At 39.1% G+C, this 19,173-nt stretch overlaps 1 protein-coding gene across 1 annotated transcript in view; it reads right to left on the bottom strand.

The window, feature by feature from the left end:
* The window catches only part of LOC121957230 (meiosis inhibitor protein 1), an 81,283-nt gene that overhangs the window by 61,799 nt on the left and 311 nt on the right, over nucleotides 1-19,173 (bottom strand). The window contains exons 2-7 of the mRNA XM_042505769.1: nucleotides 17,879-18,002; nucleotides 15,463-15,513; nucleotides 13,906-13,979; nucleotides 12,406-12,511; nucleotides 4,856-5,065; nucleotides 572-750 (exon numbers count right to left, since the gene is read on the bottom strand). Coding sequence (XP_042361703.1) covers nucleotides 572-750; nucleotides 4,856-5,065; nucleotides 12,406-12,511; nucleotides 13,906-13,979; nucleotides 15,463-15,513; nucleotides 17,879-18,002 — 744 coding nt within the window. The remainder of the gene's footprint in view (nucleotides 1-571; nucleotides 751-4,855; nucleotides 5,066-12,405; nucleotides 12,512-13,905; nucleotides 13,980-15,462; nucleotides 15,514-17,878; nucleotides 18,003-19,173) is intronic.

The following is a 19,173-nucleotide window of genomic DNA, read 5'->3' as shown; positions in this document are numbered from 1 at the left end:
AAGAAAACTAAGTTATCTCATTGGTTAGGGACTCAGCTGTGAGATATGTATGTTTTTTTCTTGATTAGTTTTAGTGCAGCATATTTACTGTTGTTTTTCTTTGCAGCTTCATCGACTCTTGAGTTTGTTTTCTTAAATCTTTTGCCCTTCCAAGTTCCCTGTAGTTTCAGAGTTGTGTATGATTAAAACAGTAAATTTATTTAGTGGAATGGAAAAACTGCATATAATTATGATTGTGGAGATAATTAAGATTTGAGTGATTATTTAGTTCAGAGTTAGATTTTATAACAACTCAACACACAATGGTGATTCCCCCCACCCCCCACCCTCCCACCAAAAATGCTAACGTCACGAGCTGTGCTGTAATGTGAGTCATAACTGAGAAAATCAAACCAGATGTAATCTACACACTGATTTCCCAGACACGAAGCGCAAATATTTGTCCGGGGTAAAGCCTCCCTGAACCCTTATTCAAAGGCACATTAATCCAGGATTAGGACTTCTTGTTATGATTATCGTCAGTGTCAGAATGCGGGTCTTGGGGGTGGGAGCAGGATGTTTGGACAGAGACCTTTTTCAGTATGAGAGGCAGAGGGCATTGGTCAGGGGACTGTTGCTCTTGGTTCTGGCTGAGGGTCTGGCTGTTGTTGGCGTAGATGTTCTGGTTCTCATGGCACTTGATCTGATCGCCGGGGCAGCTCATCAGGACAGACACCGTCTCTCCCTGCTGCACCAGCAGCCACAGCAGGCCTAACAGATGAAGGGAAAAGTGTGAAAACTTACTGATGACAAACCTCTAACATAAATATAAATCCTAACACACTAATAACAAGGGCTTAGACAAGTAGCAGGGACAGATACAGTCATGATGACATGCACTTATGAACTGCTTCTGCAACAATAAAACTAGACTTATCGCTTCATAGTTGTATGCCTCCGCCAACCAGGCGAGTTTCAGTTTACATCCATTTCTGTCCAGACTCATCTGCAGCCATGACAGTAAACAAAACTTCAAATATGAATTGCTACAAAGAAGCTACAAATCCCAAAATGTGGCTGCTTCACACACATCTTCCCCCCCGGCAGCAGAGAAGATCTATTCAATCAGCACAGTTTCAAGGTGCGCTCCCAAGATAAGTATCAACAATTCAGCATCTGACCAGATGTTTCCTTTTCTGTTTCTGAGATATGAGTAATGGCAAGAAAAGATTTTTTGCAGAACATTAGTGTATGATGACACAGTGAAGCTGACCTTTGAATTTTTTGGATATCAAATGTCATCACATTGTCATTTTATCCTTTCAGACATCTGTGTGACATTTTGTCAAAATTAGGCATTGAATTCTTGAGTTGTGGCTCAAAACGTGTGTTGTGAGGTCATAGTGACCTTTGACCATCAAATGCTAATCAATTCAGCCTTGAATTATTGTGGACGTTTCGTTAAGTCTATTTGTTTCACAAAATAGAAAGCACGATGGGGATAAAATATATAAAAGTACAAGTACATTTGTGCTAAATTTGAATAAATTCCCTTATGGCGTTCCTGACATATCGTATTAATGAGCATGGTCGGATTTGAAGTCACAGTGACGTTTGACCATTCCATATTTATAAGTTCATCTTTGAGTCTTAAGGCTGTCATACACTCGGCTCACATTGGGCCAACAATGCGACTTTTTTTTCAGCCGATTCAGCATGTTAAATCGGCATAAGAGGTCGCGGAGCCCATCAGTGAATGAAATCACTCTGATTAGCTGTTAAGCTCACGCACACGAGAAGAGAAACAGAAGTGAAAAATGTAAACAAACACTTGAAGAGACAGTGAGTTTGACACAAACTTTTTATATCAGATAAGATTGCTTTTCTTCTTGAGCTCACAAACGTTTCCTGTTGGTTTGTGTTGTCCACTGGCACACAGTAAATATGCTTTATTTTTTCAAAATTGGATTGTGTTATTAATGTGCTAACTGGCTGAGAAAGCATTAGCTGGCTAACTGGCGATCTTCCAGTTTCCCTTTACGAATGATGAATACAGACGACTGCCATCTGATGGTATGAGGGGTATCTCCGCTCATGCAGGCACAGAGTGTACATGCTGGTTTGCTGTTGGTTTGTTGTTGTGCAACTTATATGGCGACACACGCCGACTTGAGGCAACACAGCAGGGGGCTATTGCCGCTGCTCTCGCATGTCAGCTTGGTTTGTCATGGCTTTTAGTGAAAATTTGCGCCAAATTTGAAGAAATTCCCTCTGAGCATTTCTGGGATATCACGTTCACAAGAATGGGACAGATGTAAGGTCACAGTGACGTCTGATTACCAAAATCTTATCTGTTCATCCACTAGTACAGAGGGATGTTTGATGATTTTAGGAAATTCCCTCAAGGCATTCCTTGGTTAACCTTGGGAAGAATTAGCATGACAAAAAGCAGATACAATAAAGATATCTAATAAACATCTAACAAAGTCCAACCAAGTATCCTCCTACAAAACAGATGAGCACAAATACACACACACACACACACACACAAGTCCACAGAGGCCCTCCATTACACCCCTCTAATAGTGCAAAACTGATTTAAGTTTCTCAAAAACATATTAGGGCCAAAAAAAACTGTATACAAAGACAAACTCTAACACACAATGCAATAAAAATTTATATAATTGGCAATTAAATGTTACACAGCTGGACTGCTTTTCTTTTCCTTTCCAGCCATCTGGAGACAAAGTAATAAAACACGAAACAAACAATCATTTTTAAACATTAGAAAAAGCATATTTTCTTGTCATGGAAATGTCGTCAACACTGTTTATAAAACAGCAGTGAAGAAAAAGAATAATAATCCTGTTTAATTCCACCATGTTGGTGTTCTCACCAGGGCTGGTGAGGGTAAGCTTATTAAGATTAAATCAATTCAAAATAACACAAACAACAACAGCAAAAAGCTCAACTGCAGCTGCTCTAAAAGCTGGAATAAACAAACTTGCACCTCTATTCCAAGCCCACAGTGCATCCCACCTCTTTCTCAAGTTAATACTGTGATAAAACAACTTCAAATTTCTAGGGGATAATGACTCTATTTCCTTTTCAATAACTCCACTGTGGTTATCACTCTCTGCACACGCCGGCGAGCCTATTATCCTTATAACTCAAAATTTCTACAAGATAGCAAGTCTTTCATCTCAGTATAATCCCTCGTCTTTCTCCATCTAGCCTCACCCTTAAGTAGATTCTGGATCTTCACAGAGACAGATAATGATGGGCATGTTATTTCATGACCTGTGAGCCATTATAAATACAAAACAGAATTACCGCTTCGTGGTTGTATGCCTCCGCAAACCAGTCAAGTTACAGTTTACAGTTTACTTCCATGTCTGTGAAACATGGATGCTTCACACACATCTTCCCCCCTGGCAGCACAGAAGATCTCTACAATCAGCACAGTTCCAAGGTGGACACCCAAGATTAGTGTCAACAATTCATTATCTGACCACATGTCTCAACTTCTCTTCCTGAGTTATGAAGTTAAACAATGGCCAGAAAATTTTTTTGCAGAATATTGTGATGTTAAAGTGAAGCTGACCTTGTGGCTACTGTAAAACTTCAAATAAAAGTCCTCATTAATACCCCGGCCCTTTTACAAGCCGGGTGTGGCTGCACATTTTGACAAATAAAGACCAGTTTCAATTAGCGGCCTTGTCTGGTTGCCATGCAGTTCATTTTTATATAAGTTATTTAGATGTAGAAAAACCAGATAATGTTAGATAACGTTAGTTAGCTTCTTAGATCACCCATAAAAAATGTATATATGTATAAACTTTTCTCAGTATGACTACATTACTCACAATGTTAATGTGTTTAGTCCAAGTGGATGTTTGTGCCAAATCTTGAGAAATTAGCTTACGCTGTTTCTGAGCTATCAAATTTACAAGAATGAGACAGACAAGGTCAAAGCGACCTTAACCTTTGACCTATGACCACCAAAGTTCAATCAGCTAATCGCTGAGTCTGAGTGGATGTTTGTGCCAAATCTAAAGAAATTCCCACGAGCCCTTTTCTAAGATAATGCATTCATGTGATCGGGACATACGGATGTATGGACAGACCAACTAAAAATATAATGTCACCGGCCACGGCTTTTGCACGCGCAGAGACATAAAAACATCTCTGTTTCATTATTAATAAGCCGTACCAACTAGTCAAGACCTCTAATAATGAATTGTTAGCGAACTCGCTTTGTTCTAAAAGTGACTATTTTTGCATAAAATTTGACATAATTGATACCGTCGCTATAAAGTCTTTTACTCCTCTTTTTAGTCCACACCATATTAGTCCTCATCTTAATTCTCTCCCATAAGGCTGGGAGGGAGGTTATGTTTCATACAGTACAACAAATTCAGAACAGCCTTTCCCATAGACTGTCCCCAAACTAGTTGCTGTTGTGCTCAGCTCAAAATCTTCATCCATTTTTAATAACATCCTCCTCCTATAACAACTTGCAAATTGCATTTTTCATGCATGCCTTAGCTAAGCATGCTGTACTGATCTCAACAACTTCAAACCTTTAGATGATGGAAACTCAATCTCACTAAAGCCTAATAAATTTAAATGAGGCCAATAATTTTTCAACCAGGCAGCTAATGATGCTCTCAAGTACACTCTTATGCAGTTATTCTGAAAAAAGTATGCTTCTACAAAGTTTAAAAAAAAACCCTCAAAAGTCACACAACTCGCTCTACAGTACACACACGTGATCATGAAACTTTCAGCTCAAGAAGAATATTTAATTCAGAATAAATCCTGGTTTTGCTCAAGAGAGCTAAATAAAATAAGTGACAGATGTTTTTTTTCTCACCAATGCAGTTGTTGATAAGTTGGGCAGAGCTGGCATTGGCCAAGGTCTGCAGCAACAGGATGCACACTCGGTCCCTGATGGCGACAGGCAACGACTGGGCTACCGAGCCCCCGGCTGTCCCGAACAGTTTGAGCCACACATGCAGGATAGAAGCCTTCAGTGCTTCATCTGGATAAAACAAGGCAGAGCACAAGTGCTCCAGCAAGGGCACTGGTGGACAGAGATGGGAGACTAATGAGTACACGCATAAATAAACAGAAAAATTCAACAATGAATGACTTCATTTCAAACCAAAAATTAAAACAGATGACAAAACAAAGTAACAAAGTACAGTGCCTGAAAAGAAGAAGGCAGAAGTAAAACTTATATATCCCTACCCCTTTCTCACACAAAGAATCAAAGAAGAGAACATATTATCGTGTGGAAACTGGGTCGGCACAACCACAACAAATAAATATCTTACATATAAATACAACAAAACAAGTAAGCTGCGTTTGATCGAGTTGTGTCTTACAAATGCTTATATATAAAGATACGGTGGGAGCAGACAAAGATTCCCAGGGGAGAGTTAAAGGAAAGATATTGTGAGAGAAGCGCAGATTAACAAAAAAAACAATGAGATGACAACATGGAAATGCAGCAAACCGCTGGGAACAAAGTGTGTTTGTGAATTTCACCTGAACAACCTCTTTAGCCGTGACAGACAATAGTTGGAGCCAATGCTGAAGGGAAAGTTGCCATGAAGATGAAAGGATTGAAGATTGGCTGTTGAGGAGAGAGCGCAGTAAAATGGCAGGCGGAAGAAAAGGAGATTAAAAAAAAATACAAAGTGGAGGGATAGGAGTCTCTTCTCTGAGCCCGGCAGACAGGAGCCAAAGACTCCGAGGCTGGCTCTCTGACAGAGAGCATGATTCAGATTCGCAAGAAGGGAAGAGAGAAAGACAAAGAGACACTTATGGAGAGAGTGATGGCGTAGAAGAGAAAGATAAGAAGAGACAGGTAGAAGTAAAAAGGCTGAATAAGTGAAAGAGAGAAAGCCAAAGTATGAGACAGATGCAGGGAGGGAGAGCCAAACTCAGACTCAACTCTGAATTGCAAAATAGAGAGAAAGAGCATTCATGTGCATGTACACTACTTGACTTTACAATAACACAGAATTAGTTTCTTTGACATAAATATCGTTTTTACCCCAAAATGTCCAAAGAAGCCGTACCTAACAATGATTTTTGAATTTAGACTGACAGAAAACACTCTCCCCATGCATACAGTCCTTCAGGCATTAGTATCTCCTAAATAAGTAAAAGGGCACTCACAGGCCTCCGCCAAGGCCAAATGCCCTATCTCACCATCCAACTCTGCTTCAAAATGTAATGGGTTCTTCCTTAGCCCAAGCTAAACTCTTCCACCAAGTTTCATGAAGATTTGGAAGGTAACTTTTCTGTAATCCAGACACACCACATACCAACAGTCAAACGCATAACTCAACCAGTGGAGGAAATTACACTAATAGTAAATTGGCTTGCATTTGTATAGCACCTTTCTCATCCTGCAAAAACCCAAAGCGCTTTAAAATTAAATGTCACAGTCATCTAACAGTGGCCAAGGCTACCATACTTTACAATAACGTTGTAGTCCGTGTATAGCCTAACAATAGCTTTTTGCTTTTGGCGATTTCATTTATGCCTCAAAACACAGAGAAGTGATGACATCTGTTAAGATTATCATGCTGAAGGAAACTTGTAAGTATCATAAATTCGTGTTCGTCACAGAGCTTATTTTTGGCGATAATCGAAAGTCCCATTCAAAGATCCCATAAGGTTTTGACGAGGGAACAAGTGCGATGCCAACCTCCTGGTTGGTCTACAAAAATATGTCATCCCTTCACCGCTCTATTGGGCTGTAATGTTTGTGTAGTCATGCCTGAGCATCACAGTGTGGGGGTCACTGTTCGGTGCATGTAGCCACATCCAGAAAACAAGGTATATAGAACGATGCACGTAATGTAGAACTAAGGTACACAAGCGTGAGCCCTGCTGAGAAACTTTCAGCTGTACACACCATATGATTAGGTAAACTCAGCAGGCAGATTGGTGTCAGTTAAATATGGCAAGCTCAAAAGCCAGAGCTGGAAGACCAGCCTGCGGGTGGCCATTCAGGGACAACAGCAACAAAGAGAGAAAGCTGTCAGTAAGAGGAGGCTGATGCCTCGCTGCTGCTCTGCTGTTATAGGGTATGTAATTGAAAGCACATCCAATATGCTAATGCACATTTGAAGGCATCACCCAGATCACAGGGATGAGGAAAAAACTACTCCTTACCCCCTGCCGCTTTCAAACTGCCTTTGGACACCATAGCAGACCCAGATAACACAATTACTAAAACTGGCATTTACATTGGCATACAGCCAAAGTGGAATTAAATGTAACATTTCTCCTAATGCAAACATTTTATTTTTTTAATCTTTTTATTTTGTATTTTCAATCTCATATCAAACAAGATGCTTTTTATTTTTTTTCCTGTTGTGACTCAATTTTTGCAGTGTAATTCTCAACTATTTAAATGGTCTTCATTTTGACAATGAAAATGGTTGACCAAAAGAGACAAAATGTTACCTCAGTTCTCAGCAGGAGGACTTTCTCTGTCTTCTACTACTGTTTGTTCAAGATAAATGAAAATGACCTAATGTATTTTTTTCCTCCCACTTGACTGAACTTGCACCAAACACTAAGTCACACCCCAATTAACTACTGAGATCCCAAACTCCATTAAGAAAAATAAACAGTTTAATTAAGTAATTCCATGGTTCATAGTGAATTAAACAAATAAAAAGAAGTGTCTATGTAAATGTAGTTTCTGACAGATTCATTTACAGAGGCCAGTCATGCAAGTTTGGTTACTTGTAGAATCAATTGAAACATTTTACAGCTTTTTTTATCTGTGCATAAACATAAATAAATGACTATAGAGAAACATGAAAAGCATTAAAATTACTGCAATATAGTCAAAAGCATTTGCAAAGAATGTATCTCGAAAATGATCAATAATTTACAATAAATGATACACTGAATGAAGACAGAAGAAGCACAACAGTATGTGTTTGCACTGAGAGAATAGTAGGACACAGTGCAGACAGCGGACTGATTCTCAATCATCCTTCTATTATAGCTCAGTGAGCAAATTGCAACTTTCTGCTCATGACCACATACACACAATACGAAACTGGTCAGATGATGCACCAACAGCAGCAGAAGAAGTCAAAAAAACAGGCCTGCAATACCACACAAGAATGAATGTGCTGGCACAGTGGTATAAAAAAATGTTTTTAACAACTCAGCTTTGTTAATCAGGTACAAGATGACCTTGAGTGTTAAATGGCTATAATAATTATTACCATAAAACTTAAAGTAATAGCCCAGGCTATTATTTTCTTAAATCATTGAACTCAATAGGCTCGGGACAGGCATCTACTGTACATGTGATGGGCTTTCAATTCTTTTAACACAAAATGACTTTTTTTTTTTTACATGGGAAGAAGGTAATGAGCAACATAGAAATGACCAAGAAATTGGTAAGAAATCTGTGAAAAGTATAAAATGTGACCTGAAAATTTGTCAAAGAACTAAAAAAAAAGTAAAACTGAAAAAATTACAAAAAAAAAAAACAAACCGAGAAATGACCTGAAAAAATAGCTTAAAAATTATATTCATTGTGTAAAGGAATTTTAAATACAATATTAGCAACATAGTTCACACAAGATTTTTCTCTAACTTTTTAAAAAATAGTTTTCCACATTTATTTTTTTGCGTCTCTCTCATTTACCAATAATACCATCTTCTTTGGCGCTCATGGTATCAGTAAAATTAATTAAATAAATACTTGAATTGTGAAGACTCTTACCAAGCTAACAATGTGAGTAGTATGTCCATACTGACCAAAGTTTAAACACACAGTAAATACATATTTGTATGCGTAATCTACGCAGCTAACTGACGTTAACTCCAGCAGGTAGCCAACAACCTCGTTTTATACATCCACAGAACTTAGAGCCTCTAATTTAGACAGGCATTTATATGTCAAAATGTTAAGCCACAACCGATTTGTGAAAGGGACTGGGCATTTAATTGGGACCAGGCTTTTATTTGAAGTTTTACAGAAGTACTATTTTTATGTGGCTATTATCAAATTATATGAGAACAAAAGCTGAGATTAAATAAGGGTGCTCATGATGGCGAGTCAGACACAAACAGAAGTGACTCGAGAGAGAGAGAAGAGAGATAGGAAACAAGTGCAAAAGAGCGTCTTTGAGGAGAGAGGAATAAACAGCATTTAAGTGAAGGGGTGCCCTGGAGGTGGAAGGAGACGAAGGAACAAAGAGCCAGAGAGTGTAGAACAGAGAGAGAAAGAGAAAGAGATGACAGAGGAGGAGAGCCAAGCCCAAGCCCAGCTGCTCTGTGAAGCAGATCAAAACCCGTGTGAGGCAGGAGAGGCTCCCAGACATGTTTGATTAAACCAAAATATATGAGGCGGCTGAGATGAGAGCCAGGCATATAGAGAGAGAAGGAGAGAGTGAAGAAGGGAGAAAGGGGGAGGAGGGAGATAAGACCTCCACAAACAGAGAACAGAAATGGAAGTAATACAATATAAGAAAGGATGGGTGGAAAATAAAAAGCTTTGCTTCTGTTTAACAACACATTTTATGACGCATGCACACAAACACAGAGACAGACGCACAAAGAGCTGAAAGGAAAAAGATTAACGCTTTTCTTTTTGCTTTCTTTAACAGAAAAAAAACCAAAGGTTCATTTCCGTTTGCCTTGTTTACTGTTTCGCAGTCACAGTGTGATGCTGTGAACTACCACTCTCTGTTTGTCTTGTGATCTGCTTTCTGCAGTGTTCCTCTGTTGTTTTGCTTGAGCCTGCTTAACTAAACCTTCTCTGGCTTTTCACACTTCCAGCTTGCAGATGTTCTCAAAAATAAAATGTTTGGCCCACCTAAATACCTCCCTCTGCCTCATATTATCGGAGATATTATGTCCTTAACTGTTGAGTTTTGGAGCTCTGAACCTGACAGAAACACTGCAGCATGTACTATTGTCCTTTCCCTCCCTTATCTCCCTTGTTATCTTTGTCTGCCTCCCTCTTTCCTTATCTCATTAATGCTTCCCCTCTCCTCCATGCGCCCTTATATTGTCTGTTTCCTCTCCTCAGTTAGGACCTAAGGGAGGAAGACACCAGCAATGCAGAAATGAGAGAGGGAGGACGGAAGATAAAGAGAGAGTAGAAGACAGAATCAGGCAGAGAAAAGTGAAGGGGTGAGAAAAACAGAGAGGTTAATCAGTTAGATAGACAGGCAGCCAGCGAGTCACAGAGCGAGCGAAATGTGCCGTGCGTTCTGGGCTCGTGTTGTCATTGCCGCGCCGCTGTCATTAGTCCAAACAGCCCCACAGAGACTTGTTGAGTGACAGGCCACAGACAGGCGCACACAGTCAATAGTGGCAGCCCGCATCTTGCATCAGCATCACAACAACCCACCGCTACCTTTGGCTATTCAGGGAAGCTTATAAAACTCATGAAAATACATGGGGAGGTGGACACATGTAGCATAGCAAAAATTCTGCCTGCTTATTTGGCTCACACTGCCTGTAAAAACAAGCACTCAGGCGTGACATAAACACGCTGCAACACACACACGCACGCTGAAGTTGATTAACAACGCCCTTTAAACAGAGTGGCGTAATGGTTCAGTAAGAAGACATCATACAGGTGGCTGTAGCAGAGATTAAATCTGTGTGTGTGTGTGGGGCATGTGGTTAGGTGCATTATTGTTGTGCCTCACCACACTGCACAATTGTACATAAAGATACAAAAATATCTATATATATGGGGGATTTCAGAAAAAGGTTGGAGGAACACGTATTGGCAACTTTTGTAGAGTTTTTTTTATTTTCAGCAAGAGATGGCATGGGATTGGTAATGCAGATAGAATTTTAAGTATGGGCGCCGCACGCTTATCTCAATGCAGCTGGAGCGTAATTGAAAAGGTCATAGCAGCTAGAGAGATTGAATTGAGAAAGTGCAGGGGGACGGATATAAAAAAATACAGTTTTGAGACTTTTTTCATATCCCTCAGAAGCAGAAGGAGTGGAATTGGGCACAGCACAGGGAAGACTATTTCTAAAGTGGACACAGTAGAGTTATTTCTATGCATTAGGGATATTATTGAAAAGGTCAAAATAGGCTTTCATGATTGAATTGTGGATATCCCGGTGCAGAGAGAACAAAGGGATGCTGAAAATTAAATATTCTTTCATATCCTTCTCTTCAATTTGAGGTGAACTGTAATGCTTCTAATACATTTTTGGATCTCAGCGTCTCATTATTTTTTTATGGCACAGTGAAGATACACATGAGACATGTCGCAGCATGATGAGCCCTCTGAGATCTGACCTGTTCCTAACTCACATGCAATTTTTAACACTGTCCCATACCAAGTTTTTTAATGGATTCTCTATCTCTATTACAAAGAAGAATTTATCTCTCTCTAAATGTCAATCTGTTGGTGACTAAATAAGTTAATAAATCACCCTTTTTGCCCAGTATCATTAAACTGAAATGCTGACAATATTTCCAAGCGCTATGCCTGTTGATCACCTATCCTAAAAAGGAATGCCAACACCAAAGTGGACTTTGGAAGTGGAATTACAGCCTCTGAGTCTGTCTCATGATGCCACTGGGCTCATAAAGTATTTTTCTCATAGACTTACATTGAGAAAGAGACATCTGCAAATCAGTGGATACATTTTTTCGAGCATCACAACACCCGCTAAATGACTCGTTTCATTGGAATGAATGGATTTGATCCATTCAGTCCAATAACATTTGGAAAGTACAGAGGACCCGCACATTTAGAAATTTTATTCCCCTTCAAGTTAGTGGAGCGCTAAACAGGGAGGAAGCCAGCTCAGCCTGCAAGTCTCTAGTGCATTTGCACTAGATTACACTGATGTGCTGAGCATCAGTATAATTACATACCATGGAAATTTAGCTTTTTTGGCTCAATGTGCCACTGAGTAACTTTCATACAAATGAACAGGGTCCCACCTGTGACTCATGCTGTGTCCAGGTCTTTTAATACATCCACCCCTCTGACTTTGGTCATTTGTTTGCTTCCGTTACCTCTGTTTCTCTTCTTGGCACGAAGCTGAACTGCCAATCACAGTGATTGCATTCACCAATGGACTCCACCGTCTGCGAAGCCAATTCAACATGTTGAATCAGCCAAAAAACAGCCCACAAGGGCCAACGAGGGCCAACAAGGGCCAAAAAGGGCCATCAAGGGCCAACAGGTGCCAACGGTGCTGTACAGACTGCAAACACTAGGACAACAGACACTCACTGTTGGCCTGACACTGATCGATGGACAACCATCAGCTGGGAGTGTGGGGGCCATGACAAAGTATCAATACACATGAAAAAACAGCTGTTTCCCTTTGTATACACATACATATTTAACTGTAAGATGTGACTGTGTGTCTGATGCAGTGTCTTACCGTACTGAGTCACCAGTCTTTGGGCCACGTTGGGGACTGCTTCCATGAGGTTCCCCAAAAAGCTGAAGGTGTGCTGGAAATCCTTTACATTAAGGTCACCATTCATCTGCACAGGGAAAATAAAAACCAATAAAAGCTTCCTCCCACAGTCCAAAGCCACAATTGCTGACTGTAAATTGTCTGTAGGTGTGAATGTGAGCATAAATCATTGTCTGTCCTTATCACCCTATGCATGTTTTTTTAAACACGGGTAAACTTGCTAAATACCAGTGATCGACTGCATTCCCACTGCTAGTGAACACACCCGTGGAGCACATGAGTCTGCCTTTCTGCCAGTGTGTGTGTGGGATGATTTGTTGGTGTGTCCATGAGACGTCACGGTCAGGCTAGAAAGCAGGAAGAAAACTTTTCAGTGGTTTCTTCTCTTGATATATTTTGTACTTACTCAGTCCCATTTTCAAACTCAGTGCAGAATAACTTGGAATAATGTTTTTTAGCGCTGCTTAGGAGGAGACGGAGGGTAATTAGTGACGCCGTGCCATTGCATCTCACCGGTTAAGGGGGTGAAATTAGCACATTCACCCAGGGGTTGTATTCCCATCAATGCTCATCGGAGGCGATAAAACCCTGTAACTACTGCAGAGTCATTGACACGGGTGTGAAAGCCGATCGTATGCGTTCTCATTGCATTAAAAAGCCAGATGTTAGCAGGTGTTTGCAGGTTTTTTTATGCAGTGGGAATGAGGGTCATGTGTCAGCCCTGTGATAGTCTGGCAACCTGTCCAGGGTGTAACCAGCCTGTCATCCAAAGTCAGCTGGAATAATAGATAAGCAACATTATATAGAAACTTAAATAAACATGGTCAGGCTGTTTTCATGCACGTTTGTACATTGGCCCAGAAATTAGATAAACAGAGTCTATGATATTGCAATCAGAAATGAAAAGAAATACAGAAAAAAATATTAAGACAAATGACAAAATAGATAATGTTGATGAAAAATCAGTGGTGATCAGTACACTTTTACTTATGATGTATTATGTAGGATTTTCAAAACCCCCCTTGTGGGTCAGCTGTATAAAACTTCTTTCAAACTAGTACCTTTCCAGTAGTCAGATGATATTAAATACTTGCTTAATCAAAAGCTGGTTTCAAAAATAGATTTTCTTTAAAAATGTTCTAATCAGATTAATCATACCTGTCTGCACCTCAACCTTGCGTCACACCTTTCTGACATCAGTACACACAGCTTTTAAGTTCTCCACCTGCAGTGTTGGCTGATGAATGAAGCTTTTACACTACTGCCTCTCCCAGGTGTGCCACAACAGCAGTAAAAGGGAGACAAGCGCACTGTGTGTTTACTAAACAACCCTGGGTGGGATATGTTGTCAATTTCACAAGTGCTGTTAAATATTTTAAGATGTTGATGCTTGTTCTGTGCCTGCATGTGCAAATGAGCAGGTGCTATTTCTCTACATGTCTGTAAATGTGTTCATCTCACCTGGTTTTGTATTTCATCCAAAACAAAACGGTATGACAGCTCGCTCTGAAGCTCCAAAAGCAGCTGAACTAGCACTGACAAACATAAAAACACAAAAACGCATGCATTTAGACAGACGCAAACATCAAACAACAAACATTCATTAAATAAACATCACAGTTCAGTACAGCTTTCCACTTTTCTAGGAAAATATCTGCAATTCTTAAAAAGAGGAAAACTCACTTCATAGCATTTTTAAAAGCATGTATATGAATGTAATTGTTCTTAATTTAACTCTTAGAAAGTATGGTATGAAATTTGATTTCTTGTTTTCAGTGTTCACAATTCTGATCCAAATATTCAAGTTCATAATAAGAAAAAACATGATTGGTCAAATTCAGATAAAAAAAAATGTAAATAAGACATTGGTAAAATTTGATTGGTCAAAACATTCAGGCTAAATTGTCTATCCTGTCCTTGGGTAACTGCAATGTTGCTATTTGAAAATTCTTTAACTTGCATTTTTAGATACCAATCTGACCAAATTTGAGCAACCTAAATCTTTCTTTCTTTCTTTTCTGTAAAACATGATTTTTTTATTTCATCTGAATTTTTAATCAGATAAACTTTCAGATAAATGGATTTCAATGTTATTATTTCAGTGGTGTTTAAACATCAATATAAAGTTTTCAGTGGCTTTTAAGAGTTCAGGTACTCGTGTCACATATTTGTTTCCATACACTCTGATGTCATGGTATGCTACAAACAGCCCATATTATTTTGGATGTCATAGCCATAAGGAAGACAGGTACTTCTCTGGTAACACCAAAGCTCTCATTAAATTAGCTGCTTTGCATGACTGCTTAGCTGATGTTAAAGGTCCTGAAATATTCTCGGCTTGCTTTCCCCTTCTTTGTTTCTCCTCACACACACATACATTAAGGATGCATTATTTATATGGCTCAGATGAGTTTCATAATGTGTTCTTCACACATTCTCTGTGCAAAGAGCACAAGCAGTGTCAAATTTTAAGCACTCTACTAACTATTACAGCAAAGTGGTCCCTGAGGCATTTTAAGACAGCTACCATAAAATCATTCTGTCATTTGCACTTAGCAAAACATTTTTGCATTTTGAGAGACTTCGCTGCAGTGAGACAAATCCGACTGCGCGCTAAAAACAGCTAGTTCGCTGTGAGGCCAGCGTCTGACAAATCTGCATATAGCAGCCTAAACTAATCATTAAATACAAAGAGAAAAGGTACTGCACCGCATGGAAAGAATATCAACATGTGAAATGAGGTCAAAGCCTTCAAAAAATGTTAAATTTAGAAACCGCTATGTGGAGTCAACGCAAGATCACCTTAGTAACCATTATCACAGTTACAAAAAGAGTTCTTGTGTAAGTGTCTCTGAGATAAAGAGTGACTCTGTGTGTGTGTTAGTGTGTGTGTGTGTGTGTGTGCACTCTTACACTGTCTGCATTATAACTCCATGAAAAGTCTGTGTCTATGTTTGTGTGAGTGTAATGTGAGTAGTACACAAAGAGTATCCAAAACACAAATGGACATCTCTTCACCTTGGTCGACCTTTTCCAGAGTGGCTGGGTCCTCCACGGTGTGAAGCATCCCTAAGGACCCAAAAGTAATGACAGGCTAGAATTAAGCAGCACACACCCACTGCAATGCACTGAGGTCACACAGAGATATAATGACAAAAAGGAAGCTTGAAAATGAATACTCATACATGAAAAAGGAACAAAGTCGGTTAAGAAGTACAGTTGCATGACAAAATAGACAGCACAATTACAAAAACAAAGGTCTAGGTGAAAATACTTTACAGTTTGTACTGGAAATCGACCAATATATCAGTTTGGCAGATTTATTTGTGCAGATAGGATGTTTTACAAACTATCATTATCAGTGGAGCTTGTTTCCGTTCTTGGTCAATGGCTGTGCAGCCTACACCAGCCACAAAGAGCCATATATCACATATTTTGTATGTATTATTATTATTTAATCTTACTGTTTTTGTATTTCAGTTAATTTATAATTTGTTACTCTTGTTATAATTATTTTTGTTAGTCATTGTTCATTTTATTTTTCTGTGGGAATGTGTAACTGTATAAGGTCAAGGTCACATTTATTTATGTAGCACATTTCAAAACAACCAAGGTTGACCAAAGTGCTGTACCAAAGAACTGGGCAATATAAATAGTCATTAAAAATATTGAGAAGTAAAACAAAAAATGGACATAAAATGCAGTATATAAGGGGTTATATATACAATATTTGTACATTGATGTACATGTTTTATATGCACTTAAAATTTCAATGAAAATATTGTTTAAAAAATCATTATTATATTAGCATTTAATCATCTAGTATCGGCTGACCTCTGGTTTGTACCCAAATGTAATCTGTGTGACAGTCACAAGTGTCTTGGATCAGTTTTGCTAGTTTAGGATTTCCAAAACTTGTTTAGGATTTCCAAAACACATAACAGCAAAAAAAACATGTCATTTAGCAAGTGTGTAAGAAATTATACTATTTCTATCGGTGCATCTGCAAATACAAACCTATAAGCATGTTAAAAAAAGGAAAACCTTTAGTGGGGGAGATGAAAGGCATATTTTGTACTGGATTATGTCCTCATTGACACAACATAAAGCTCAGTTCAGCAGACCATCGCACAAGTACTGTAATGGCTCTTTTAATGCCTCGTCATATTGGTCAGAGCTTTTACCGGCTTACCACTCTGCCACATATCCTCTCACTGCACCAATTTGATTAGAGCCAAAATGTCATAATATGTTATGCTGCAATAACCCAGTGAAATTCGTCCACTGAGGAGCTAAATATCATATTCGCAGTAATATCCTCTGATGATGATGGCACTATAAAACACACTGCGGTATAGTATAAGGATTTTATAAACTAACACACCAGTGCTTTCTACCTGCAGTCTTATAGAAGACTGAGTAATTCATTGTGGTGACGATAATGTACTGGCCATGGTAGTAAAATATCAACCACAACACGGGTAGTGAAGCAACTCTCGTTGTACATTAGCATCACACAAGGTCACTGGCTTCAATTAGTGGCTGTCATAATACTGATGAGTTTAAATGCATCCAAGATAGACACATGAGTGCTGTACCAGTTCGTCATTCATCATTGTGTTGAATTGTGTTTTGTAGCAGTATGAATGTGTTGTTGACCATTCTGCTTTTCACATAGAAAATTTGTCTGACTGGGCCTTTATATTTTAACACAGAACCAAACAACAGGGGCATCACGTCACCTCAGTGTGTGATTTTAGACAGCATCACATAATCAAAGAGGTGTGACGGTCATGACATTAAACACAACAGCATTGGACTCTAGTGATATCATATGTTTCAGCAGAGCTTTAGAAACAATAACAATGGCATAACATGGAAATCATTTAACATTTCTGTTATATGGTACTACAGACAGAAAGAGAGTGTACTGTGATTATGCCTACGACATTCAGGAAGAGCAATGAACAGAAGTTCAGCTCTATTATCTGTGGTAATCTATTTTTTTAATATAACTGTATTATGTTGAATATTGTGAATAGTTCTGCGTCTTACTGCTCAGGTAATGTGATAAAGTCTACTGTTTCCGTTGTTCAGTCTGACCTTGCAGAAGAGCGGTGATGTGACTGCAGCACGAGCACGACTTTGGACCAACCCAGTGGAGATTAGTTTAGAGAAAGAAGATTATACAAGCAAACTCAGGCCGGCAAGATGTCTAGAAAAAAACATTGCTGTCTGTGATGGTCAATATAGAATGAAGGATCTGTGCAATGCTAATTGTGTTGCCTTATATACACATACCTATTTTTATTATTCTTATTATTATTACTTATCAGCCTACTATATGTAACGACAGAGAGAACTGGTGAGAGATTATCATTCTAGTCCTTCCTTCACATCCTAATCTCATGCTGTATTTATCACTATTTCTCACCCAGTAGAGAGGCTGTAAAACGCAGAGAGACTGTCTGGTCCTGTCGGAGAAGCTCTCTCAAGGACCCTGGAGAACACTTCAGCACCCCACTGATACCAGACAAGGCAAAAGACTTCCTCACCGACTATACAGCAGACAGAGAGAGGGAGAGAGATAGGGGAATGTAAGTAAAGCCTGTGCATCAGGGGAAATTAACAGGATAATCTGTTTTCCATAAATATATTGTGGTCGAGCCTAAAAAGTACCTCAGACAGAAAATGCTGGCGGCAACACACACACACACACACACACACACAAACATATCTATACCTTAACATACAGCCAAACAGTGGATGGATTTGTACAAGGAAAGTTGCATATTCACAGGAGCAGTGTTGGGGAGTAACTAGTAACTTGCAATTACTTACAGTAATTAAATTACAAAATCTATCTTTGCTCCATCAATTGCTTTTTCTTGTCGTGGTTTGTGCTCTGCATGTCTGCATGCTACGCTAAGTTGTGTATTGTTGCTTCATGCTGCATGCATGGCTATTTTGTGCTAAAAAGCTGTATGTTGATGCTTGTTTTGTGTTGTTCTGCTATGTCTTCTAGCTTTACATAGCTTGTGTTTTGTCTTTGGAGGCCCTGTTTGTTGTAGCTGTTGTTGTCTTCATGGTGTCCTGCTGCCATCGTTATATGAATTTTATCATTTTGAAGGTTTCAAAACATCTTGCAAAAGGACTACTGTTGAAAATTAGCCTTTTTTGCCTAACACTGGTAAATTTACAGAAATGTTGATTAATGTGTGTTGTCCTTATAAATACAATAAATGAAATGAAATGGAATAAATCTAACTGTAATCAGTTACTGAGAAAAAAATATGTAATTAAATAACAGGGAGTAATCAAAATGTTAGTGATTACAAAAGGGTTACTTATGAAAACAAATCCTTACAGTTTAAAGTTTATGTGTTGGGTGCCCACTAGCTCACCTGGTAGAGCAGGCACCCCATGTACAAAGGCTGTGTCCTCACTGCAACAGCCGTGGGTTTGATTCCACCCTCGGCCCCCGCCCCTTGCTGCACGTTATCCCCTCTCTATCTCCCCCTTTAGCAATATAGCTGTCCTGTCTAAAAAAGGCCAAAAAAGCCTCACCCACAAAAGATCTTTAAAAAAGAAAAGAGTGTATATGTTGAATAAAACATTAATTCTGCTGGTGTTCATGCAGGAACACCTTTTTTTTCACATATTTTTGGACAAGCGGATCAGCAAAGCCATTGAGACAAAATTGAGTACAACATTTATACACCTGTTTTT

Source organism: Plectropomus leopardus, chromosome 17 (assembly GCF_008729295.1).
Source record: "Plectropomus leopardus isolate mb chromosome 17, YSFRI_Pleo_2.0, whole genome shotgun sequence".
NCBI lineage: Eukaryota > Metazoa > Chordata > Actinopteri > Perciformes > Serranidae > Plectropomus > Plectropomus leopardus.
The sequence above is the reverse complement of the archived record's forward strand: the minus strand, read 5'-3'. Positions and strand labels throughout refer to the sequence as shown.